At 45.9% G+C, this 25717-nt stretch overlaps 2 protein-coding genes across 11 annotated transcripts in view; both read left to right on the top strand.

Moving 5' to 3' along the window:
* The window catches only part of ubr4 (ubiquitin protein ligase E3 component n-recognin 4), a 47464-nt gene extending 26133 nt beyond the window's left edge, over positions 1 to 21331 (top strand). For 8 of the 10 annotated variants that reach the window (XM_029249851.1, XM_029249850.1, XM_029249849.1 and 5 more), the window contains 52 exons: positions 11 to 132; positions 705 to 816; positions 913 to 1043; positions 1184 to 1361; positions 1516 to 1620; positions 1834 to 1971; positions 2322 to 2490; positions 2569 to 2773; positions 2898 to 3011; positions 3211 to 3420; positions 3659 to 3808; positions 3893 to 4120; positions 4252 to 4330; positions 4684 to 4908; positions 5220 to 5388; positions 5780 to 5924; positions 6025 to 6110; positions 6273 to 6360; positions 6455 to 6648; positions 6784 to 7023; positions 7258 to 7396; positions 7523 to 7648; positions 7847 to 7975; positions 8082 to 8425; positions 9107 to 9197; positions 9381 to 9465; positions 9552 to 9679; positions 9757 to 9886; positions 10013 to 10170; positions 10268 to 10377; positions 10772 to 10913; positions 11173 to 11254; positions 11367 to 11540; positions 11628 to 11749; positions 11843 to 12040; positions 12301 to 12381; positions 12598 to 12685; positions 13070 to 13197; positions 13423 to 13530; positions 13660 to 13779; positions 14112 to 14302; positions 14416 to 14589; positions 14925 to 15024; positions 15888 to 16106; positions 16344 to 16457; positions 16714 to 16856; positions 16966 to 17091; positions 17455 to 17649; positions 17759 to 17983; positions 19057 to 19147; positions 19671 to 19833; positions 20093 to 21331. In XM_029249851.1, coding sequence (XP_029105684.1) covers positions 11 to 132; positions 705 to 816; positions 913 to 1043; positions 1184 to 1361; positions 1516 to 1620; positions 1834 to 1971; positions 2322 to 2490; positions 2569 to 2773; positions 2898 to 3011; positions 3211 to 3420; positions 3659 to 3808; positions 3893 to 4120; positions 4252 to 4330; positions 4684 to 4908; positions 5220 to 5388; positions 5780 to 5924; positions 6025 to 6110; positions 6273 to 6360; positions 6455 to 6648; positions 6784 to 7023; positions 7258 to 7396; positions 7523 to 7648; positions 7847 to 7975; positions 8082 to 8425; positions 9107 to 9197; positions 9381 to 9465; positions 9552 to 9679; positions 9757 to 9886; positions 10013 to 10170; positions 10268 to 10377; positions 10772 to 10913; positions 11173 to 11254; positions 11367 to 11540; positions 11628 to 11749; positions 11843 to 12040; positions 12301 to 12381; positions 12598 to 12685; positions 13070 to 13197; positions 13423 to 13530; positions 13660 to 13779; positions 14112 to 14302; positions 14416 to 14589; positions 14925 to 15024; positions 15888 to 16106; positions 16344 to 16457; positions 16714 to 16856; positions 16966 to 17091; positions 17455 to 17649; positions 17759 to 17983; positions 19057 to 19147; positions 19671 to 19833; positions 20093 to 20157 — 7577 coding nt within the window. In that variant the 3' untranslated portion in view covers positions 20158 to 21331. The remainder of the gene's footprint in view (positions 1 to 10; positions 133 to 704; positions 817 to 912; positions 1044 to 1183; positions 1362 to 1515; positions 1621 to 1833; positions 1972 to 2321; positions 2491 to 2568; positions 2774 to 2897; positions 3012 to 3210; positions 3421 to 3658; positions 3809 to 3892; positions 4121 to 4251; positions 4331 to 4683; positions 4909 to 5219; positions 5389 to 5779; positions 5925 to 6024; positions 6111 to 6272; positions 6361 to 6454; positions 6649 to 6783; positions 7024 to 7257; positions 7397 to 7522; positions 7649 to 7846; positions 7976 to 8081; positions 8426 to 9106; positions 9198 to 9380; positions 9466 to 9551; positions 9680 to 9756; positions 9887 to 10012; positions 10171 to 10267; positions 10378 to 10771; positions 10914 to 11172; positions 11255 to 11366; positions 11541 to 11627; positions 11750 to 11842; positions 12041 to 12300; positions 12382 to 12597; positions 12686 to 13069; positions 13198 to 13422; positions 13531 to 13659; positions 13780 to 14111; positions 14303 to 14415; positions 14590 to 14924; positions 15025 to 15887; positions 16107 to 16343; positions 16458 to 16713; positions 16857 to 16965; positions 17092 to 17454; positions 17650 to 17758; positions 17984 to 19056; positions 19148 to 19670; positions 19834 to 20092) is intronic. The other 2 variants (XM_029249844.1, XM_029249846.1) reach the window with 2 other exon arrangements.
* A 1404-nt stretch (positions 21332 to 22735) lies between these two features.
* The window catches only part of iffo2a (intermediate filament family orphan 2a), a 28681-nt gene continuing 25699 nt past the window's right edge, over positions 22736 to 25717 (top strand). Inside the window, exon 1 of the mRNA XM_029249819.1 lies at positions 22736 to 23715. Coding sequence (XP_029105652.1) covers positions 23192 to 23715 — 524 coding nt within the window. The 5' untranslated portion in view covers positions 22736 to 23191. The remainder of the gene's footprint in view (positions 23716 to 25717) is intronic.

The raw sequence follows: 25717 nt of genomic DNA, 5'->3' as shown, positions 1-25717 counted from the left end.
CCTTTGAAAGGTCTCACCCACATTGAAGCCACAGTGAATGCTCTAGTGGACATCATTCATGGGTACTGCACCTGTGAACTGGACTGCATCAACGTGGCATCCAAAATCTACATGCAGATGTTGCTTTGCCCTGTAAGTATAATTTTTCACCAAACAGATGTTTGTTACCCAAATTTAGTTTGCAGGCAGTTTATAATTTGTCATCCTGATATGAATACACCAGTCCCCTGTAACTGAACCCAGTTCATTCCTAAAAGTGTCCATAAGGCATCAAAGAAACTACCATTATTCTTATTGGAAAAATTGTTGGTTGTTCTCATATTACAAATATGCTTGTGCAGGAGAACACAATCCATTTTGTGCAAACACAACCTCAGAGTGTCTGTATTCTGCATCATATGCACTGTGTGTGTTTAACTGCTGGAAATGGTTACTGATATGAGCAAATAGTGCTGTCTGTTTGGATGGTAAAATTTGACCCCAATTGTATAAATTTACAAACCAAAAAAATTCAGATAAGCTGGGGGAAATATAAAAGGACTGCTGGTGCAAATTGTTAAAGCCCAAGTAAGTGAATGTTCCTATACTCACTTGTCTGTATACAAACAAGGGATGTTTGGCTTTCATGGTTCCTAGAACAGTATGTGCTTTGTAGGCTTGCGTCAGTTGTGCCAGTGTGTTAAGTCTCTGTGTTCTGACCACAGGACACCTCCGTGAGCTTTGCCTGCAAGCAGGCTCTGATGCGTGTGCTGAGACCCAGGAACAAGCGCAGACATGTGACACTTCCTTCTCCCCCTCGCTCCAACACACCCATGGGTGGGTGCTGCCGCTTTGCTGTGCTTCAGAAGTGGATTCCTGTCCATCCTATATGTTTATGGCTGTTAAGCCATCTTCCCTACACCTTTCCTTTAGGGGACAAAGACGATGACGACGACGATGACGCAGATGAGAAGATGCAGCCATCAGGCATGACTGCGGGGGAAGGTGGCCGGCAGGAGAGCCAAGAGCAAAGTGAGGTGGATCATGGAGATTTTGAGATGGTGGTGAGTTTGTCCGATATCTGGCTTGTCCTGGATCAATCCATGCTGTCTGGTTTTAGAAATCATTTGTACTCCGTGGCTGTAGCGACCCATTCAGGGCCTGGCAGCTATTATGTAATTCTCTTCTCCTCTGCCCTTCACAGTCGGAGTCCATGGTCCTGGAGACAGCGGAGAATGTGAACAATGGCAATCCCTCTCCGCTGGAGGCTCTACTGGCTGGAGCAGAGGGCTTCCCACCAATGCTGGACATTCCTCCTGATGCCGATGATGAGACTATGGTGGAGCTAGCCATCGCCCTGAGCCTCCAGCAGGATCAGCAAGGTGACAGTTGTCCTCCATCACTTTGTGACCCCTCCCCCACCACTGCAAACCTGAGCGCATGGCACAGATGAACAGAATTCCCACAACTGTGAGGGAAAACTCCTAATGTGCAACTGTGTGCAGAAGTTTCTTTTGCATCTGTTGTCCTGTGCAGGGAGCAGCAGCAGCGCCCTTGGACTCCAGAGCCTTGGTCTTTCTGGTCAGGCACCAAGCTCCTCCTCCCTGGATGCAGGCACCCTGTCGGACACCACGGCATCAGGTAACGAATCCCACCCCTGTGCTCTGTCAGCCCCCGCAGCTGCACTTGCTTGTTCAGTCAGCTGTTTGGAGACAGGTATCTAGAAAGCTGTGCTTTCATCAAAGGTTCCACTTGAGCAGAGAGCCGCTTCTGTGGTCATGTGTAGAGGCACGCGAGAGCCCGGTGCAGCAGCCAGCTGTCTTTTTCCTGTGACAGCTCTGGTTATGCTTTTAGCTCCAGCCTCGGACGACGAGGGCAGCACAGCGGCCACTGACGGCTCCACCCTGCGCACCTCGCCGGCCGAGCACGGGGGCAGCGTGGGCTCTGAGAGTGGCGGCAGCGCCATCGACTCGGTGGCTGGCGAGCACAGTGGTAAGGGTCCTGCTGCAACCAGGGGACTAGTCCAAGCTTGAAGCAGGCGGCTCACATCTATTTTTTGAAGCCCTGCACCCTGGTTCTATTATGGGAGATGGATAAATCTTGATGACTGTTGTTCTCCCACCCACTGATTTTTATATTTTTGCTGTGCCAAGAACCCAGCACAGAGATTTCCCTTATGCACAGAAAAAGCTCATGTGTGATGGGGTTCACTCGGCATTGCTCAGATATGGATTTTGTTGTTTACATCTTAATTGCATTCAGCTGTTTGTGTGATTTAATCCATGAAGAGTACCAGGCGATGCACATGTTTTCATGCGGTAGTCTTGCTGTGTCATCGGCAGTGTCTGGTCGGAGCAGCGCCTACGGGGACACAGCGGCCGAGGGCCACCCAGCTGGCCCTGGCAGCATCAGCTCCAGCACTGGAGCCATCAGCACCACAACGGCCCAACAGGAGGGCGAGGGATCTGAAGGAGAGGGAGAGAATGAGGGAGATGTCCACACAAGCAATCGGTGAGCCCACAATGTGCACATGCTTTTTACTTACTATGTGGAGTTCTACTGATGCTCTCTGCCCGCATCTCCCTACAGGCTGCACATGGTCCGACTCATGCTCCTGGAGCGCCTTCTACAGCACCTCCCCCAGTTGCACAGTGTTGGAGGGGTGCGAGCCATCCCCTACATGCAGGTGATCCTCATGCTGACAGCTGACCTGGATGGAGAGGATGAGAAGGACAAAGGAGCCCTGGATGACCTGCTGGCGCAGCTCATTGGAGAGCTTGGCATGCACAAGAAGGTTGGAGAGCTTTTTAGTGAGCCCTTTCAAGACCCCCCCACGTAGCACAGCACACCCACACAGCAGCTCTGCTTCTCTATTCACCCTGTTGATGCCTCACATTTCCCTGTTCATGTGTCCCCAGGATGTGTCCAAGAAGAACGAGCGCAGCACCATAAACGAGGTTCATCTGGTCATTATGAGGCTGCTGAGTGTATTCATGTCACGCACCAAGTCAGGCTCCAAGTCGTCTTCGGAGGTAGGGGTTCCATGTCACTGAACAGATATCTCAACGTGGGACTGTCACTGCTTTTTCTAAGAGCATAATAAACGTCACTTCAGGGAATTGAACCAGCAACCTTTCTGTTACAAATCCACCTGTTGAGCTGCAGTTGAGTAGCATTGCATTATGAGATGGCTCTCTAGGTGGTCATGTCTCTTCCTGTGTTTCTTGGCAGTCGTCATCGTTCATCTCCAATGCCACAGCCACAGCACTGCTGAGCTCCGGAGCCATTGACTACTGCCTGCATGTGCTCAAGGCCTTGCTGGACTTCTGGAAGACTCAGCAGGGTGAGGAGGAACCTGCTGTCACTAGCCAGCTGCTCAAGCCTCACACGTCCTCCTCCCCGCCAGACATGAGCCCCTTCTTCCTGCGCCAGTACGTCAAGGTGAGTTCCCACACTAGTTTGCAGCCTCTGTTTTGCCCTGCTTATGATTCAGATAGTGTGCCTATGCTGTATTTAACATTATACAACTGTGCAAGATAAATTATGTAAATGAACTTGCAGTTTACAATTCAGTAGTGCTGCATATGTGGCAGTTGTTTTTATTACAAAGTATTATAACAAAAGAAGAAACATGGTGCCTTAAAGTATTGATGATGTTTGTTGCTCATTCTTTGCCCAGGGCCACGCAGCTGATGTATTTGAAGCGTACTCACAGCTACTCACTGAGATGGTGCTTCGCCTGCCGTATCAGATCAAGAAGATTGCCGACACCAACTCACGCATCCCACCACCTATTTTTGACCACTCTTGGTTCTACTTCCTGTCTGAGGTAACCTTTCATATCCTGACTCAGTGTACCGCCTACAGTCGGTGGCAGCTCTGGAGTGAACCTGCTCTGTCACTTCCTTTACAGTACCTGATGATCCAGCAGACTCCATTTGTGCGGCGCCAGGTGCGCAAGCTGCTACTCTTCATCTGTGGCTCTAAGGAGAAGTACCGACAGCTGCGTGACCTGCACACACTCGACTCGCATGTGCGCAGCATCAAGAAGTTGCTTGAGGAGCAAGGGATCTTCCTCAGGGCTGGTGTCGTCACGGCAACATCTGGCTCTGCGCTGCAGTACGATACCCTCATCAGCCTGGTGAGAATGGTCACTTGGGTCACGGAGAGGTTGTCTTGACCTCCTCAGATTTTCTCACATTTTCACATGGCTTTTCATTTCTGACAACATGATTGAATCCTTTTTTTTTTTTTTGGAATTGTTCATCAAAGATGGAGCATCTGAAAGCATGTGCTGAGATTGCAACCCAGAGGACCATCAACTGGCAAAAATTCTGCATGAAAGATGACTGTAAGTTCTCTAGTTGCAACAAATCATACTTGAAGTTGTTTGTCAAGCAATGTATTGCTTATGAGTTATGTCTGATTTTGGAGCTGAGGAACATCAGATTAGTCCCAAAGAATCTTAGTGTCCCTATTTTTTGCAGTTTGTTGTAAATCCTCCTCCTCTGTGGAAAATAAAGATTAAGCTCTGTAAATGACCTGCTGTATTCACCCACATGTTAATCTGCTGTTTAAATATAAACATCACCCAGTTATTTGTTCAAATTATTGTGATCATGTAATGCCATTTAGTCTATCAGCATGACTCCTGATAATTTTGTCATAACCAGCTTGCCCATTTTCTCTTCCCTGCCACCACAGCGGTGCTATACTTCCTGCTGCAAGTCAGCTTCCTGGTGGACGAAGGCGTGTCTCCGGTGCTACTGCAGCTGCTTTCCTGCGCACTCTGTGGCAGTAAGGTACTGGCAGCAGCAACAGCTGCAGCCTCAGGGGTTTCAGGCGGAGCTGCAGGGGCCTCCCAGTCCTCCCAGAGCAAGTCCTCTAGCAAAAAGAGCAAGAAGGAGGACAAGGAGAAGGAGAAGGAAGGTGAGCATCCCCTTGGAGGTGCCCAAACCTTGCTACACTAGTATGTCACTTTGTGTTTTCTGTTTACATCATTTCAAATCAATCTGCCCCTACCAGTTCCTTCTTGATGGTAATTATTTTAATTGAAATGGGGTGCAGTGATAGTCTTAAGCTACTAGTTTATCCAGTCCTGTCATTTGATAAGCAAGGTTTTTCATGGGACTCATACAGGAAAAGATATATTTGAACAAGGACAGTAGAAATGTGAGTAGGTCATCATGTGCAGCCAAGGTGCCATTTAGTTGTTTCAACTTCCTTTGTATTCCCTGAAGCTGATGGTGTGGGGAGCCAGGAAGATCAGCTGTGCACAGCTCTGGTGAGTCAGCTCAACAAGTTTGCTGACAAGGAGACTCTCATCCAATTCCTGCGCTGCTTTCTGCTGGAGTCCAATTCCTCATCCGTACGCTGGCAAGCCCACTGCCTGGCACTGCACATTTACAGGTGTGTGTGTGTGTGTGTGTGTGTGTGTGTGTGTGTGTGTGTGTATTTCTGAATGCATATCTGTTGAACTTGTACATGTCTTTTGAGGACTAATCATTGTTTGGAATAATGAAAAGTACTCACTCATTATATGTAGCCTATTGTTACTTCAGTGGGAATGCCAAGATGTTTTTTAAATGAACTTCTCAAATGTTGAGCATATTTCAGGTAGGGGAAAAAAGGGAAACTGTCTTCACTATTAAGTCTTTATAACAGTGTGTACAAAGAACCTTCATACAGTGGCTTTTGCATCTTTAAATACACTAAATGAGATCTTTTTTTTTTGGAGTTGAAGAGTTGTGTAATATCGGTGTGTTCGCTTCTCACTGAGCATTTTTTTCATTCTGCTCAGGAACTCCAATAAGTCCCAACAGGAGCTGCTCCTGGACCTCACATGGGCCATTTGGCCAGAGCTCCCAGCATATGGACGTAAAGCTGCTCAATTTGTGGACCTGCTGGGATACTTCTCTCTGAAGACTCCACAGACTGAGAAAAAGGTAAATGTCGTCTTGGATTTTGCTTGAAGTTGTTTTAATTAAATAAGTAAATAAAACAAATGTTTGTTTAAAAAAAAAAAAATCTTTCTTGTTTTTGCAGCTGAAAGAGTACTCCCAGAAGGCAGTTGAGATTCTAAGAGCACAAAACCACATTCTCACAAACCACCCCAACTCCAACATCTATAAGTAAGAGTCTTGCTTGGAAATGTACCAGGGGGTATACTACAACAGTAACTGGCCATCTTTAGCTGAAGGGAAACTTCACTTATTGTGGAATTTTGTGATGATGTCATCAACACATGAAGAAAACACTAACGTATACAAAGCTGTTTTCTTCTTTGTCTGTAGCACTCTGTCAGGACTGGTCGAGTTTGATGGCTATTACTTGGAAAGTGACCCATGCTTGGTCTGCAACAACCCCGAAGTGCCCTTTTCTGTGAGTGAGGACCTTTGCTGAATTTCTTAAACTGAATAACTGGGAGGTTTTGTGATGCCAAAATTTATCTCTAACATTGTTTTTGTGCATCTAGAACATTAAACTGTCCTCCATCAAAGTGGACACACGTTACACTACCACCCAGCAAGTGGTCAAGCTCATCGGCAGCCACACAATCAGCAAGGTCACAGTCAAGATTGGCGACCTCAAACGCACCAAAATGGTGCGCACCATCAACCTGTATTACAACAACAGGACGGTGCAGGCTATAGTGGAGCTCAAGAACAAGTGAGTCTGAAGAACTAACCTTCATTGTAATCATTTGACTAGTGATCGATTCATTCGTGAGTCATGATTATCATGGCTTTGGAAGTTATTTGGCATTCTTCGAGTCTGATTTCTGCTGCGCCTTCCTCTATTCAGGCCTGCCCGATGGCATAAGGCCAAGAAGGTTCAGCTGACCCCTGGGCAGACCGAAGTGAAGATTGACCTGCCCCTGCCCATTGTGGCTTCAAACCTCATGCTCGAGTTTGCTGATTTCTATGAGAACTACCAGGCCTCCACAGAAACGCTACAGTGCCCTCGCTGCAGCGCATCAGTGCCTGCCAATCCAGGCGTGTGCGGCAACTGTGGGGAGAATGTCTACCAGTGTCACAAGTGCAGGTGAGGGAGGTCTTGGGCTCATCTTGAGACTAAAGCAGCTTAGAGCAACTGTTCCTAATGCAAAAAGCCATAGCTGAATCTGTGAGGTCTACAATTAATTTAGAAGCAACAGTTTTTATTCTGTATGTTTTGTGGCTTAAAGTTCACATTCTACTCCTTTCCTAGATTTGTTGCTTGGCCTTAAGGAATGAAGCCCAGATTGCAATTTTTGTACCCGTTTCATTCATCTGCTAGGTCCATAAACTACGATGAGAAGGACCCCTTCCTTTGTAACGCCTGTGGTTTCTGCAAATACGCCCGCTTCGACTTCATGCTGTATGCTAAGCCCTGCTGTGCCGTGGATCCCATAGAGAATGAGGAGGACAGGAAGAAGGTAGTGTAGCGCACTGCTTTTGACACTGAAATTTTCTGTGTATTTTAGTGTTTAAGTCAGAGCAATGTTGCTTACCACAGACAGAGAGAACTGCAACTTTAACACTCCCACAACTCCTCCCCTCAGGCTGTAACCAATATCAATACCCTGCTGGACAAAGCTGACCGTGTCTACCACCAGCTCATGGGCCACCGGCCACAGTTGGAGAGCCTGCTGTCCAAGGTTAATGAAGCTGCCCCTGAGAAGCCACAGGTGAGGGAGAGCATAACACTCATGCTAACGTTAGCTTTAAGGCTTATGTTAATTGAAGCTTTCACCTAGGTCACTTCAGTCATTAAAGTTACAATGTAAGTTTTAATTAGATAGATGTCCCTTCATTTTTTTTTTATTTACTGGTTTGGAGTCATTTTGTGATTTTCTCTGAGTGCTTTCTCACGGTGTTCTCCCCAGGATGACACAGGTGCTGGGGCTGGCCTGGGGGCCTCTTCTGCCAGTGTCAACAGGTACATCCAGCAGCTTGCACAGGAGTACAGCGGTGACTGCAAGACCTCCTTCGATGAGCTTTCCAAGATCATCCAGGTGGGGATGATAAAACAAGCTCTACCTTCTCAGACAATTTGCTTAACCATAACACCTGCAAAGCATTTGTTGCACCTTTGTTTTCATGCTCTCCATTTATCTACAGAAAGTACTGGCGTCGCGCAAGGAACTCCTGGAGTACGACCTGCAACAGCGTGAGGCGGCCACCAAGTCGTCACGCAGCAGCACGCAGCCTACCTTCACAGCCAGCCAATACCGCTCGCTTTCCGTGCTGGGCTGCGGCCACACCTCCTCCACAAAGTGTTATGGCTGTGCTTCAGCTGTGACGGGTCACTGCATCACACTGCTACGGGCATTGGCCACCAACCCCAGCATCCGGCAGATCCTGGTGCTCCAGGGCCTCATCCGTGAGCTCTTTGAGTACAACCTGCGGCGTGGCACAAGCGCCATGCGTGAGGAGGTTCGCCAACTCATGTGTCTCCTCACCAGGTATGTTTGCCTCTATTGATCCTTGTTGTGTCTACAGCAAGTATGTAGCAATGGCTGACTGGATGTGCCTAAAGAGTGCAGTCTGCTTATGTATATTTTAAATACATTTACATTTATTTAGCAGATGCCTTTCTCCAAAGCAGCTTCCAGTAAACTCTATGTAGCGTTATCAGCCCACACACCTTATTCACCAAGGTGACTTACACTGCTAGATACACTAGTTACCATGGGTCACCCATCCATACACCAGTGGAACACACACTCTGTGTCACTCACACTATGGGGGAACCTGAAAAGCATGTTTTTGGACTGTGGGAGGAAACCGGAGGAAACCCACGCAGACATGGGGAGAACACGCCAATTCCACACAGACTGAGCAGGGATCGAACTCATGTCCTCTCTCACAACCCGGGCGCTGTGAGACAGCAGCGCTACCTGCTGTGCTGCTGTGCCACCCTACTCCAAACAGTGGAGCGTGGATTTCATATGAGCCTGAAAAAAAGGGTTTAGTTGTAAAAGTAGATCAACAGTCAGTTAGACATGATGATTAACAGGCTATTGAAACATGCCACACTATGTAAAAGGGTATGGTGCCTTTGTTAAAGGGATTTTACATCTCTTTGTTGTGCCTTTGCTCATGTGTACATATATTTACAGCTCTTTGTACTCTTTCTCTGACAGAGACAACCCTGATGCTACTCAGCAAATGAACGACCTCATCATTGCTAAAGTGTCAGCTGCACTGAAGGGCCACTGGGCCAACCCTGACCTGGTATGTAACTGTAAACATAACCCTATGTCGTCATGATTTGTTAGGGCTATTGCCTAAGTTCCAGTTTCTGTCCATGGAGACCCTCTACTACTGTCCTCCTGAATATCAGTGGACATTCCCCCCCACCCCTCTCCTTGGTTGCGGTCACATTAATACCAAGTCTGTGCTATCGTCTTTCTCCAGGTGAGCAGCCTGCAGTATGAAATGCTGCTACTTACTGATTCCATCGCCAAGGAGGGGGGCTGCTGGGAGCTGCGGCTCCGCTGTGGTGAGTTAGGCAATTTGATTGCTGCAGGGGCTACAGTTCAAGAGGGGGATTTTGCATTACACTGCTGTCCTTTGCTTCTTACTCAGCTCTCAGCCTGTTCCTCATGGCTGTAAACATCAAAACCCCTGTGGTGGTAGAGAATATCACCCTGATGTGCCTCAGGATCCTGCAGAAACTCATCAAGCCACCAGCTCCCACCAGCAAGAAGAACAAGGTACAAAGCATGTCTGAGTGTTTGGAGCCATGTCTCATCTCTGTTAAGTAGTGCTAAATACAGTATGTATATGTCAGGATGCTGCTGTAGAATCCCTGACCACAGTGAAGCCCTACAGCAATGAGATACATGCCCAGGCCCAGCTCTGGCTCAAAAAGGACCCCAAGGCATCGTATGAAGCCTGGAAAAAGTGCCTTCCTGCTAGAGGTGAGTTTCAGTGAAATGCATTTTTTTTTTTTTTTTTTTTTTTTTTTTTTAAAGTTTGCTCAGTTTTCGTAACAGCTGCTATGTTTTATTTGATGTGCTGTCTTCCTTATTTCAAACTGTTCCCAGGGCAAGAAGCAGTCTCTAAGCCCCTAAGTAAAGCTGAGGTACGGAAGCAGTATCTCCTGGAAAAATATGTGTGGAAGTGGAAGCAGTTCATGAGCAAGCGTGGCAAAAGGACCTCTCCACTGGATCTAAAGCTGGGACACAACAACTGGCTGCGTCAGGTAATGTCCTTTTGACAAGCATTGGCTGTTCACTCTGGGCATGCTCACTGGTTTCAGTCACTGAGCATTATTCTGCCACCCTTCCACCCACCCACAGGTGCTCTTCACCCCTGCCACACAGGCAGCGCGGCAGGCTGCTTGTACCATTGTGGAAGCTCTCACCACCATCCCCTGTCGCAAACAGCAAGTCTTGGACCTGCTCACTAGGTAGGTTGGCCATCCAGGCACTATGTGGCACAGGGCATACTTAGAATACCAAAACAGTTAATGCACCTGTTTTTGGCATTGTACTGGAAGTTGCACATGTAGGCTTGTAACTGAAAGGTTGCTGTTTCAAAGTCCCAGGAGAACTGTGTATATTGCGCTACACCTGAATATCTTAAATAATTTAGCTGTGTAATTAGATAAAAGATAAGAATTTTCCAGCTCTGTAAATCACTGGCAAACAGCATGTTTCTTAGCAGTTATAGATGAAATGTCTCTAAAGGTGATTACTGTCTAGGAAACGGCCAAGAGCAACTGGACTGACAGAAATGTTCTGTACTGGTTGGCTTCTGTGAGGGACAACTGAGGTTTTCATGTGATTGACTTTGTTCCCCAGCTACCTCGATGAGTTGAGCTTGGCTGGTGAGTGTGCTGCAGAGTACCTGGCCCTGTACCAGAAGCTCATCAAGCCTGCCCACTGGAAGGTGTATCTAGCTGCACGTGGGGTTCTGCCTTACATCGGCAACCTTATCACTAAGGTACTCCCTCTCCCTTACCCATCAGGGACAAAAACATCTGCCCAGTCACAGGGCATCTAGGGCATCTATGCCATCACCGTCCTTAAATGGCTTAACATTGAATTCTGGATTAAATACATCACTACAAATGATAATTTGATTAATTGCTAATTGTACAAGCTAAACTGGAACCCTGATGATACCCTCCCAGAAATTGACACTGAAACCCATCTCCTCCTGTCTATTGCCAGTATTGGGGAAACAAATGTTTTCTTCTCAGGAAATTGCACATCTTCTGGCCCTTGAGGATGCCACCCTAAGTACAGACTTGCAGCAGGGCTACGCCCTCAAGAGCCTGACAGGTGAGTCCATAAATCTCTGGAGCACCATTTCAGTTCATGGCAGTCAGTTTTCAGCACTCCAGGTCTCACTGATTGGTGGACCACAGCATAACCACATGTCACTGTCTCGCAGGCCTGCTTTCCTCCTTTGTGGAAGTGGAGTCCATCAAGCGGCATTTCAAGAGCCGGCTGGTGGGAACGGTGCTCAATGGCTACCTCTGTCTGCGGAAGCTGGTGGTGCAGCGCACGAAGCTCATTGACGAGACGCAGGACATGTTGCTGGAGATGTTGGAGGACATGACTACAGGTAACCAGCAAGGCCCAAAGACTGCAGTTCATCAATTCTAGGAATGCCCTTCACTGGGTCACTAACATATGAGCTCTGCTCTTCAAGGGACGGAGTCAGAAACTAAGGCCTTCATGGCAGTGTGCATCGAGACAGCTAAGCGCTACAACCTTGATGACTACAGGACACCAGTGTTCATCTTTGAGAGGCTGTGCAGCATCATCTACCCTGTAATTGAAGCCGTGGTTCTCCATTTGGATGCAAGTTCATCTGTTCTCCCTTGATGCCTGTCTGTGATATATACCTTCACTGTGCATCTCTAGGAGGAGAATGAGGTGACAGAATTCTTTGTGACTTTGGAGAAGGACCCCCAGCAGGAGGACTTCTTGCAGGGCCGCATGCCAGGGAACCCATACAGTAGCAATGAGCCTGGCATTGGACCGCTGATGAGGGACATCAAAAACAAGATCTGCCAGGACTGCGACTTGGTGGCGCTGCTGGAAGATGATAGTGGCATGGAGGTGTGGAATCCAATCACATCTTCCCAGTCACTCTCAATACTTTGTTAGAATTAGGACATTGCTACAGACATCAAACATATACAGATGAGTTTCTAAGATGAGAAAAGCAGTTAGCAGCACATTTCTTTTTTCAAGTTCTCCAAACTTGTTAGCAAAAATGTTTAGTTCCTTAACATCTGTCAAGCTTGCACAAGATTCTTGGTGGAAAAAAAATATAATTAATATCTGGTATGACAAGAAAATTGCTTCTCTCTTTCCAGTTACTTGTGAATAACAAGATAATTAGCCTTGATCTTGCAGTGGCTGAGGTCTACAAGAAGGTGTGGTGCCCCACCAACGAGGTGTGTGCCGAACAAACAAGTGTGAATATTTAGCATTCCTGTGGGTTACAGCGGGCGGTTTATTGGCATGTACTTTTAAAATAAATAAAAGGGCTGGAGATTTCCCAGGGGGATTCTGAGTCAAAGCCATGTATTTAGAAAAGCGCTGCTGAAATTAAAACTCGCACCTTTGCTGTTTAATGCTGTTCGAGTCTGAGAGTGAAATTTGTCGTTTAGGGTGAACCGATGAGAATCATCTATCGGATGAGGGGTCTTCTGGGAGATGCCACCGAGGAGTTCATTGAGTCACTGGACTCCACCACAGGTACCACAATTCAAAACGAAGCTTGTAATGAAATTACATTTATATTTTTTGTTTCAGGGTTAGGATTTGATATACTGGAGTAAATGTGGGAGTTGGATTGTTAGACTCATATAAATTGTAGCATTTGAATGTGCATGTCTTAATTTATCCTCGTCACCAGATTCCAAACATGAGCTTTGCATAGACTTGTCAAAACATTCAGGCCAGATTTTTTTTTTTTTAAATAATGCTTTGGCACTCATCCCTTTAACTGAGAGCACATATTCATACACAGGAGCATGTAATTAAGGTTTTTTTTTTTTTTTTTTTTTTTTAAACAGAAAATTGTGCTGTGTAGGTAGGTATGTTGTGATTTCTGTTGAATGTCTATGTGCACACATGCAGATGAGGAGGAGGATGATGAGGAGGTGTACAAAATGGCTGGGGTGATGGCACAGTGCGGGGGCTTGGAGTGCATGCTCAACCGGCTGTCTGGGATCAAAGACTTCAAGCAGGGGAGGCATCTGCTCACAGTGAGTTTGAAACACCTCAGCCCTGTTAGTTTTCAAGTTGTATAGGCTGAATCATAACATCAAGCCCAGGCTTCAAGTCCATTTTTACCATGGTTTGCTTGGTGACTCCTGTGTGTGGTCACCGTCAGTAACAAAGCAGTCTTCAATCTTGCTGAGCGATGCTTTTAATTGTGCTGCAAATTAACTCTGCTCAGTTAAGTCATTTTAAGATCCTTTTGCACCCAGGTCCTCCTGAAGCTTTTCAGTTATTGTGTAAAGGTGAAGATCAACAGACAACAGCTAGTCAAACCAGAGATGAACACTCTGAATGTCATGCTGGGAACTCTCAATCTGGTGAGCTGCATCACCTTGCCTCACGTGTTCTTTTTCAGGGTCATCCCTTTACCTTCCCATTCTTTCTAAATCGCTTGGTGTGAAGTTATAAATGTAAATTGAGTAAAACATATCCGTCTTCCTCTTGAGGCACTGGTGGCTGAGCAGGAAAGCAAGGACAGCGGTGGGGCATCCATAGCTGAGCAGGTTCTCAGCATCATGGAGATCATCCTGGATGAGGCAAACGCAGAGACACTGTCTGAGGACAAGGTGAAGCTCAATACACTACATGAAGCTGTATTAAATTTATTTATAGATGGACACTTTTCTCTTTTTATATATTGATGTAGTGAACAATCCCCCCCCCCCCCAAAGCAACTTAGAATGATTTGTACAGCTGGGTATGTTTTTTTCAGTACTATGTTGCTCACTGCCCCTGAATTGAATTTAAAGCTTTACTAACCCTTCCATAATACCCCTTTATTATTATTTGTACTCTGCAGTGTTCCTGCTATGTGCTGTGTTCATATATGGTAACAGCAGAATGGAATCTACATGAAAAGAACATTTACAACAAATCTGACTGGTTCCCCCCATCCCAGGGTAACTTGCTGCTGACAGGGGACAAGGATCAGCTAGTGATGCTCCTCGACCAGATCAACACGCCCTTTGTGCGCTCCAATCCCAGTGTGCTGCAAGGCCTGTTGCGCATCATCCCATACCTGTCCTTCGGTGAGCTGGAGAAGATGCACATCCTGGTGGAGCGCTTTAAGCCCTGCTGCAACTTTGACAAGTACGTCTCTGCTGGAAGTAGTGGTCCAAGTGACCTGACAGAATCCTGTGTGGAAATCAAACTGTTTAGTCTTCAAGGCTGTGCAGCTGATTCTAAGCCCATGCTCTTCACAGGTATGACGAGGAGCACAGCGCAGATGACAAGGTCTTCCTGGACTGCTTCTGTAAGATTGCTGCAGGGATCAAAAACAACAGTAATGGCCATCAGCTCAAGGACCTAATCCTACAGAAGGGGATTACCCAGAATGCACTGGATTACATGAAGAAGCATATCCCCAGCGCCAAAAAGTGAGCAGTAAATAATATTTAAAAAAAAAAAAAAAACTTTAACTGCCGTAAGCACTCTATAAACCTTTGTGGAGCTCTGAAATTTTGCTAAGAAATGATTACACATGCTTCACTAATCTGGGTAAGCAGTGTTTTTTGACATTTTCAGATGTCTTCATCATGATACCCAATACCCACTGTCATACTAACGTATAATATGGTGCAATTATACTTAATCTGACTTTCTTTTCAAACATGAAGAAAAAAATACACAGTGGACACCCCAAACCAGTACAGATTCTAACTTGGACAATTGTACAGCTGTCATTATGGTATTAAGTGTTTGTGTCCCTCAGTCTGGATGCGGACGTTTGGAAGAAGTTCCTCTCCCGCCCAGCTCTGCCCTTCATTCTGAGGCTGCTCCGTGGCCTGGCCACCCAGCATCCCCCTACACAGGTATTGCTCTACTACCTTTAGTGGGCCATGAGAATGTCCAACTCTGAAGAGATGGGCTTGTAGGATAAATACTGATTTAGGCCTTGAGTCACCCTGCAGTAATAACATATCTACATTTATTCATTTAGCAGATGCTTTTCTCCAAAGCCACTTAACAGTATTAAGGTTACAATTATTTACCCATTGAAACAGCTGGGTGATGTTACTGGAACAATTTACATTTATTTATTTAGCAGACTCTCTTCTCCAAAGCAACTTTCAACAAACTCTATAGTGTTATCAGCCCACACACTGTATTCACCAAGGTGACTTACACTGCTAGATACACTTACTATGGGTTACTCAACCATACATCAGTGGAACACACTCTCTGTCACTCAAACACTATGGAGGAACCTAAACAGTATGTCTTTGGACTGGGGGAGGAAACGGAGCACCTGGAAGAAACCCAGGCAGACATGGGGAGAACATGCAAACTCCACGCTGACTGAGTGGGAATTGAACCCATGTCTTCTCACACAACCCTGGTGCTGTGAGACAGCAGCACTGCTCGCTGTGCCACCGTGCCATAATTTAACTAATTTAGCGTAAGTGCCCTGCTCAAGGGTACTACAGCCAGAGGGTGGGGTTCATACCTGGGAATCTTGGATCCAAAGGCAGTAGCTCTAACCAGTATGCTACCGGCTGTCCCAGTTAGTTTACTTTCCACCAGAAGAACCAATGTATATCACACAAGTAGCTGCATAAAACTTAATTTTAATTCTTTGTTTGTAGCCAAGCCACTTATGTTTTTTGATCTTGGAAGGCTGCTACCATTAGAGATGTGAAACCTGCACTGAAACCAGTTCCTCTATCATCAACAGATGTTGATTGGAACAGACTCAATCAGCAACCTGCACAAGCTGGAGCAGGTGTCCAGTGATGAAGGCATCGGCACACTGGCAGAGAACCTACTGGAAGCGCTGCGTGAGCATGCCGATGTGAACCTCAAGATAGATGCAGCACGCCGTGAGACGCGGGCCGAGAAGAAGCGCATGGCCATGGCTATGAGGCAGAAGGCCCTGGGCACCCTGGGAATGACCGTGCGTGCTCTCTTGCTGAACCTGTGTGCTACTTTTACACGTGTATTTAGCAAAATTAGCTTTGAGACATTGCTATGGTGCTATTGTTAAACGCTAGTCCTCCTTGCCCAGCACTGTGACTATTGTTAGCTTCTGTTGATAAGCACCAGCTGAGAGAATGGTCATAGTAATAGATGTGATATTGATTTCCACTCCTCTTTCAATGTTGATATAATCTTCCGTGTGATATTGATGCAGACCAATGAGAAAGGACAGGTGGTAACGAAGACCTCGCTGCTGAAACAGATGGAGGAGCTCATTGAGGAACCTGGGTTGACGTGTTGCATTTGCAGGGAGGGCTACAAGTTCCAGGTATAGTTCGAAGTTGAGCGCTTCATCTGATGGACTCTGGGATTTTAAGTAGCTTTACAAGTGATGTAACCATTTACTAGCTTAAGTTTCAGCCCTTAGGAGACAAGTTGAGGACAGAAGTTTGTGGAGGTGATCTTTATATGTGGTTGGCAAAAGTTGACATGGACCCAATGACACTTAAATGTGAAAGTTATACCTTATTAAAGCAAATGTTACTCCCGATGTCTGAGTGTAACCAGAGCTGCCATCTCCATAGCCCACAAAAGTCCTGGGAATCTACACATTCACAAAGCGTATCGCTCTGGAGGAGTTTGAGAACAAGCCTCGCAAGCAGCAGGGCTACAGCACAGTCTCACACTTCAACATCGTCCATTACGACTGCCACCTGGCTGCTGTCCGGTACGCCGTCTCGGGCCCAGTTCTCCCAAGGCAATACAGAGAATGCCCATGTGTCACCTATGGTGGAGTTATGCAGGTGTAGTGACCCAGCCCCTGTGTATCTCACCAGGCTGGCTCGGGGGCGTGAGGAGTGGGAGAGTGCTGCCCTACAGAACGCCAATACCAAGTGCAATGGGCTTCTGCCGGTGTGGGGGCCACATGTACCGGAGTCTGCCTTTGCCACCTGCCTAGCCAGGTCAGTTCAGTCCATCCGTTTTCGATATGTAGTACAACAAAGACTATGCGAGGCGGTACGATGCCAGAACACAAACCAAACCTTCAAGGCCCTGGAGGGCTTGTATTATACCCTTGACCACAGTACATACCCTGAATTGCTTCACAATTGGAAAAAATAGTATATTATTTCTTTACCTCATGCTTTTCTCCAAAGTACATTAAAATGCTGAACTATTTAAAAAGATTTACCAATTATACAGCAAGGTATGTTTTTGCTTTATCAATATAGAGCTATTTGTTGTGTAAGTAGCTTTGAATAAAAGCTTCAGCTAAGTTGAAATGGCAGTATCTATAAGATGATGGGAGGTCTTTTTCTCTGTAGGCACAACACATATCTGCAGGAGTGCACGGGCCAGCGGGAGCCAACCTACCAGCTGAACATCCATGACACCAAGCTACTGTTCCTGCGCTTCGCCATGGAGCAGTCCTTCAGTGTGGACACGGGGGGCGGCGGCCGCGAGAGCAACATTCACCTCATCCCTTACATCATCCATACCGTGCTTTATGTTCTCAACACGTACGTAAGCCCCCCATTTCTCCCTTTCTCATGCTGCCCAGTCTTTTTTTGATCTGCAGGGCTGGCCACTCATGTGCTAAAGTAACTGAAATGTTTCTTTGGCACTCAGCACCAGGGCTACCTCCCGAGAGGAGAAGAACCTGCAGAGCTTCTTGGAGCAGCCAATGGAGAAATGGGTGGAGAGTGCATATGAGGTGGACGGGCCGCACTACTATACCGTGCTGGCACTGCACGTTCTGCCACCTGAGCGCTGGCGGGCCACGCGCCTCGACTTCTTGCGCCGCCTGCTTGTTACTGTGCACGCCCGCAAGGTGTCTCCAGGGGGTGCCACAAAGTAAGAACTTCATAGAACATTCCCATCCTCCTGCTTTGGGCATGTCCTCATGATTGAGTGGAGAACTTGTTGGTAATATCCTCTGAAGGCCCATAAAACAAAAACTGGTGTTAGGATATTTCTTGAATTTCTCAGAAGTTGTCCAAACCCCACCCCTAAACCTTTTTTATTTAAAATCATAGAATGTCCTCTATAATGTGCATTGACTCAGCATTGTAATTATAGTTTGGAAGGTGCACTTTAAAATATGTCTTCCTGAGTGGACAAAAATGAATGACTGGGTCTCGGGAGGATGTAGAGGGACTGACATTCTTCTGCCCTTGAGTGTTTACATTCCATGTATAACTAAAGGCAGTTGTAAATGCCATCTTTCTAATACTATATTACAGTATATTACTAGTACAGTATTATAGTCTCTGAAGTTCGGGAGACTATAAGCAAATAAGTTTTAGTTTCGGTGTAATTATTTGTGTCTGAGTTATCCTGTATCGCTGTTACACAGTGACTGCCAGTAGATGTTTGCTGAAGAGATGCTCCATTATTGAAAGGAGCGAGGGGTCTTCCTCCTCATCTCAAAGGTGGAAAAATAAGCTGTCAGCAACGTTCTTTTAGGAAATATAAAAGTGTAGTGATCAATGTTGAGCTGTTAAAAACATTAGACAATAAAATGCAGGCTACAGTCATTTCTTTGGCTTTAGTAAAGCTGTTAAGCTTGTTTCCTTAACTACAGAGGGAGAGAGCACTGAGAACACACCTTAAGGTGTCATAACTGTATCTACCCTCTGGCCTTGTCAAACTGGCTATAGAACGGTTTGTGTATGATTAACTCAGCCTTAGATCAGTTTGACACCTGCATGTTGTTTGACCTACTTTTCTAAACAGCAGATGGGTAGATGCATGTTATGTGGTGGTAATTATGGTAAATGATTTACCCCTGGCTTTCATTGTTGTTCTTACTTCTGTATAGTGAAGCATATGGAGCGTTTAAGTCACCACTGACACTCTGGTGCTGGAATATCGAAGTTGCAGCTGCTCAGAGTGACTCATTTTTCCTTTACCTTGTGATTTTGCAGACTGACGGACAAGGCAGTGAAGGAGTACGCAGTGTATCGCTCACCGCTGCTCTTCTGGGGCCTTGTGGATCTCGTCTATGACATGTTCCGGGTAACACACACCACCTCGCCACTCGTGGCTCTGTTTACAGAACACAAAGGGTGCTTGCCTTCACATCACGGTGTTCCTGAGGCATGCTATCAAGCTGTCTTTAGCAACCTGATCTCCATCTCACCCTAAGGCTTTGCTTAAGTAATGAACTCCAAGTCATTAACATTAATTAGATGTCAAACAGTCCAGATTATCTAGTGCTTCTCAGAAAGGACTGGAAAAACTGCAAAGTTTAATGATTTATGGCGGTCTCTCACAATTAGTAAAATAAGAGGCTGTTTTGTATGAACGATAGAACTGTTTTGCAGTAATACATGTACAGCACAGAGTGGTGTATAACTGATTTGCATTTTTACACATTGCTGCAAAGTGGATCAGATGTGAACTGCAAAAGGACAATTTTTGCTTCAGAGCACACACTTGGATAAAGTAATGTTGAAGGTTTCCTTCATCTCAGCGCTTTGTGCTCAGCTGCCATTTTTGCCCTCTTCCCCCACCCTCTCTAACTTGCTTCCACCCACAGAAAGTGCCCACTAGCAACACTGAGGGGGGCTGGTCCTTCTCCCTGGCTGAGTATGTGAGGCACAATGACATGCCCATCTACGAGGCATCGGAGCGTGTGCTTCGGGCTTTCCAGGATGAGCTCATGCCCGCCGAGTCCTTCTCAGAGTTCTTCGATGTCGTAGGTTAGTGTTTACCCCATTCCCTAGGCTTCTTTACACACTTCATGCTTTCATTTCAGTGACTACAGCACCTTAATGCTTCCATTTTTAATTGCCAGATTATATCATTTCTCCCATGGTTTAAATTGCCTTGGCAAATCTGAGCTATACAGAGATTAAGGCTCAAAGGTGTCCATTGTTAAACACTGTTAAGCTAAACTACGCAGCCATGGAGAGCAGTATAGGATAATGAATGCCTTACCTTCAACTTCTCTCACTACAGGGCTTTTGTCCGAGATCCCAGACCCTGATGGCTTCCTGCAAGACTTGCTGAATTCTGTGCCCTGAGGGGATTTATTACTGGACTCGTAGCAGTTCTGATTTGCACCGGCATCCCACCTTGGGACGTTGTCTCTTTACAGGGCACCTGTAGGGCAGCGGCAGGGGGAAAGAGGCTCCCAGCTTTGACATACTCGTATATGCACACAAACACATGTCCAGCTTTGGCCCTGGTTTCTACTTTGAGCCGCCTTCAGTACGTTCTTCTGTGTCATCTTCAAACATAACTCTTAAACCACGAAATTATACATGTAACCTGAAAAGTTAATGCATTCAATACTATAAGGGGTTCTGTAATATTTAAAACCCATGTTTCTTGCAACATGACTGGGTGTAGAATCTTCAAGTAATTTTAAATATTTTGAGTTAAATGAATCTGGGGAAAATTTAATTTCATTTAGGTTGGAGTCCCCCCCCCCCCCTTCTCCCCCCTGTCCCTTAATTTCCAAATTGAGAAGCAGCTACTGCTGGCTTCAGTGAACTAACTCATCTTTGTGTGTGGTGTTTGGGTTTTTTTTTTTTTTTTTGCAGTGATATAATTGGACCTGATTAATTTGTGAGACTTGATGATAACTATGCTTTTGACCATTCTTTAAGGCTCCACGCATGTGTTAGAGATCTGTCTATGGCACAATGAAAGGGATGAAAAGAAAAAAAGGATTTTCTTTGCGCTTGTTAAGAAGTAGTAAACCCTGACTGAGGTTATCCCTGCAGTCAGGGTACTGAAGCTGTATTATTGCCCAGATGGGAAAGTAAAAGGCCACAATTATGTACTTTAGGGGAGGGGGAGATGAAAAAGTCTTTTTGGTATTGGTCATTGTTTGGTTTAAATTCTAACTCTGATCCCTTCTGAGCCCTACTCTACACTGGCTTGTTCATGTGCAGGTTTTCTTCATTCACAAGATCATGACATGACAATACTCCTGTAGATGAGTCGTTTCCCAGAGGAGTTTTTATTCCTGGTTAAGGCCAGCGCCGCTGAGCTCGGTGTCAGTGGTGTGGCGGCCTGCAGGGGGCGCCCTCGTGCTCAGAGCGGAATGCATGGTGTGGACTTTGTTTCAATCCAGTTAGTGTTTCTTTGCCTATTCCCGCTGCTACAGTGTTCAACTTTTGCTGAATGTCTGCTTTTTTTTTTTGTTTTTTTTTTTTTGGTTTAGCAAAAGATTAATAAAGCTGTAATAATTCTGCGTCTCTTATGTCTGAAATTGTATTCCTCACTTTTGGCTCCACTGACCACAATTTACAACAAATTCACTGAACTGTCTTCCTCTCCGATAGTTTTGTTCTAGGCTTTGTCCGCAATGATGTTCAAAGGTGTATGCGCTGTTTTATGAAAAGTCTCATAGCGCAAACCCTCGAATGGTGGTGAATCACATATTTTAAGGAGTGCCCTTAGCCTACATTGAAAGGTGTCAGGACGAGCCTTTTGGGAAAATCATAATAAGAAATTGACATTTAAAACAGTGGTGACTTTAAAACTCCAGATATTTTTGTAATGAGTTTTAGCTATGCGTGGTGAATATTTGACCATTTAAATAAAACTTCCCGTACATGCCTAGGACCCCAGCAATGAATTTTAACTTATAAATTGGCAGTTACAAAGAATATTATGTAAACATTGATTTTTACGATAAAAACTACATGTACACAAAGTAGCATATGTGGTTCCTACCCCTAAGCGAGAGCGCAATGCTTCCTTAAAGTGACAGTACACTTGTCAAAAAAATAAAAACAACGCAACCCCTACCCCACATCTACTTTCCAAAAAATATGAACATTCCGTTCAAGTTCCAGATATGTATGTTTTACAGTGTGCTATTGTATGTTTTCAACAAATTAGAAGCCATGTGTTGCCTCCTCTTATACCCCGAATACCTGCTACTTAAACACCTGTCCTAAATATCCAAGTATAAAGTAACTATTTCATAAGTAAAATAAAACTACAGCTGCACAAATGAAAATGTATCATTTCCAATTTCTTGTACCCCTTAAGTATTGATGTGATTCTTAAAATGTCATATTTGAACGCTTTTTACTGTTCCTAGAAGGCAACAGAAGAAGCTGCAACTTAATACGCCGGTATATACAAAGCATAGTAGTTCGAGTTGCTGCATTTGGGTCGTGGGTTCGTCATAGGTTCGAATCTCACCTCCCGCTGTATTGCCCTTGGTACTTAACCCCAAATTGCTCCAGTACAACTACCTAGCTGTAGTAATGGTAAGCAATTGTATTAATATTGTAGCTTAACACTGTAAGTCACTTGGAGAAATCGTCACCTGAATGAGTATTAACTTTGGATTGTTGTGATATTAAATATCGTAACAAAATTTACTATCATTGATTGTAACTAACAATCATTGTACGTAACAGTTCTTGCTATTAATTATAGTTGCGTTTCGCAAACATTTTACATTGCACATGATATCACAGTGAAGTTGTTACATTTTGTGTGAAAACGGGGTTTATTATTAAAATTACAAAGGGAACGGGTTGTTGTGTGTGTGTGTGTGTGTGTGTGTGTGCGTGTCTGTCTACACCGCTCGCTGCAGTGGAACCTCTCAGTCTCAGGGGAGGAGGAGAAGGAGGAGGAGGTTCAGTGGAGACGCCGGTTCTGTCCCAGGGAGGAACACACACCCAACACACACGCACAGGGAGGCTCTTTTTAACGCTCTGCCTGTCGACACACGCTGGAGAAGACCTGATCCGGCGGCTCCGCATCCGCACCTCTGCGGGGGAATGCGCTAGTATCGGTGCGCGCGCGCGCGCGAGAGTGTGTGTATGCGCTTACGCTCTCACAGTGACGCCCAGGGATGCCGTTTTCATGAGCAAAAGGCATCGTTAGCCATGTCGGCACGGATTACAAACACCCCGACCTCACCAATGCAGCCTGCTTCCTAGGAGACTCGGCGAAGGAGAGAGACCCGGGTTCGAGGGGCTGGGAGGGGGGCATGGAGGTTGGCGACCGGGCTGCGCGCAGCGGTTTTTATTTATAGCACCATCCATCCGAGGAGCCCGTTTGTCCAGGGTCTGACCGGTCTAAAAGATGAACTCGTTGCTCTTTTCCGAGCTGTGCGGAGCGGCCGCGGGTCCGAGGAGCGGGGGTTCGGGGGTCGCAGTGACCGCCGCTCTGCGGAACGACCTGGGCTCCAACATCCACGTCCTCAAGACGCTGAACCTGCGCTTCCGCTGCTTCCTCGCGAAGGTGCATGAGCTGGAGCGCAGGAACAAAGTACTGGAGGCGCAGCTCGTGGACGCGCTCGCGCGGCAGCCGTCACGAGCGGCTCGCACCCGGGACCAGGCGGTCCAGACCGATCATCATCATGTACCCCAGTCGGATCTGGGAGCGACATCCGGATCGCTCGTTCACTCCAGGCTGCCCGGCACTATCTGGAGCTTCACTCACATCAGGAGGCACGGAGAGAGGTTCGAGACCCTTCATGGGCCCGGGGTCACGTGGACGCACCCGGACGGGGTCGGGGTCCAAATTGACACCATCACCCCGGAGCTGAGGGCGCTGTACAACGTGCTGGCCAAAGTGAAGAGGGAGAGAGACGAGTACCGGTTGAAGTAAGTGGTCCTCCTTGTCACTGAACACCAGGAGGGTATGGGTTCTCCTCTCTTCTGTGTGCTCACCGAGTCACTGTGAATTACAGTTATAGTCTGTTCTTAAGGAGCACTTTGTTATAAATATAGAGAGTATCAGTGCCCCCCCAGTGTGAGTGCCCAGTCACTTTAAATTACAATTACTATTAATTCTTATATAATGCTCAATCCCGAGTTCAGATTGTATCAGCGCTCCAGGGTCAGTGCCCATATGTGCATCACAATTTAGTGGTGTTCATTATTTTTCCTGCCAGAAGGTGACTTGGAAAGGCACGGTGGCGCAGCGGGTGGCACAGCGAGTAATGCTGCTGTCTCATAGCACCTGGGTGGTGTGAGAGGATGTGGGTTCGATCCCCGCTCAGCCTGTGTGGAGTTTGCATGTTCTCCCCATATCTGTGTGGGTTTCCTCTGGGTGCTCTGGTTTCCTCCCACAGTCCAAAGACATGCTGTTCAGGTTCCCCCATAGTGTGTGAGTGACAGTGAGAGTGTGTGTGTTCCACTGATGTATGGGTGAGTGACCCAGTGTATCTAGCAGCGTAAGTCACCTTGGTGAATAAGGTGTGTGGGCTGATAACACTACATAGAGTTTCTTGAAAGTTGCTTTAGAGAAAAATGTCTGCTAAATAAATAAATGTAAGTGCACCTTATATGTTAAATTGGTAGAAGGACTTGTCAGGTTTTGGGGGGACTGGAAAATAGTGGTGATAGTGATAGTGTTCAGTTGAGTCACACACAGATACGTTATGCATGCGTGAACACTGGCACAGACACACTCATCCAGTGTCGAGTTGTGTTGTGGGTGTTGTGTTAACAGATTTGATTTCATGAAATCACTGACACAGGCAGACAAGTCACCATGTGGAGTAAAACTGGTTTGTGATAATTGATCGCAAAAAAAAGTGAATGTGAATGAATCCAAAAGCGGAAACTTCCATCAGTTTGTGTCCAAAGCTACAAAGTTTGTAGAGCTAAAAGTGACTTTTTTGTGATTTAATCATGGTTTGGAGTTATAATATATTGAAATGACTCCATAGCGGGTGTGAACTGTTTACACTTTGTTTAAATGCAATCCTTGTATGAAGGTAATAATGCTACAAAGAAGAATCGAGAAAACAAGCCATTTCTGTTGGTATGTTTCTATTGCCTTCTGTATGGTTGCACGAGTTTTTTTCGAATCCCAAACTCTCTGCTCTTCAACATCTTTTATTCCCAAAGATCTAAAAATAAACTGTACAGGAAACGGTTAGAAACGAGATATAAAAACTTGCGTTGGAATTTCAGGCTCTCAAGTGCAGTTCTGTCTCATGGAGTTGTGAGAAAGTGCAGTGGATGCAGAGATTCTAAGCTGGACTGTTTACATTTATTCATTTCAGTTTTTGGACTAAACCCGGAGTGAACGAAAGTGCATCAACAACTGGTGAAGAGCTTTAGATTAAAAAAAAAAAAAAAGAAAAATGACAGTTGAAGCACCATTGTGGAAGGATCACCCAAAGAACCACCTATAGAATGTAAGCAAATTTATGGAGCTGTCAGGAGGTCAGGAGAGAAGTGGGTCTGAAAGAGATGGGTTTTTAGAGCCTTCTTGAATAATGAGGGGATTCAGCAGCTCTGAGGGACAGAGGGAGTTCAGCTCACCAACAAATGCACAAACCGCACGCCTGCATTCTCTCAATTCTGGACCCCTTGTGAGGGGGGCCACTGAGCAGATGGAGATGAAGAAGCGCAGTGCTTTTCCTGCGGTATAAGAAGCATTTCATCCATTCGCTTATTTCCATTTTACAAAAACCCCTCTGAAATTAAACATCTCCGACTAGAAAAAGTCTGCGTTTGAACATTTTTCTCCAGACAAAGATTACTGCTCCAAAGAAGCCTTGTATGAAAAGACACAAATCCCAGAAATTCCATGAAAGGAGTCAGTGTGTATCAGATGACAGTTACTGTATCGCCTTGTCATACATTAGCCGTC

The sequence above is a fragment of the Scleropages formosus genome, chromosome 2 (genome assembly GCF_900964775.1).
Source record: "Scleropages formosus chromosome 2, fSclFor1.1, whole genome shotgun sequence".
In the NCBI taxonomy this organism is placed as follows: domain Eukaryota; kingdom Metazoa; phylum Chordata; class Actinopteri; order Osteoglossiformes; family Osteoglossidae; genus Scleropages; species Scleropages formosus.
This window is presented reverse-complemented; position numbering and strand designations above follow the sequence as displayed.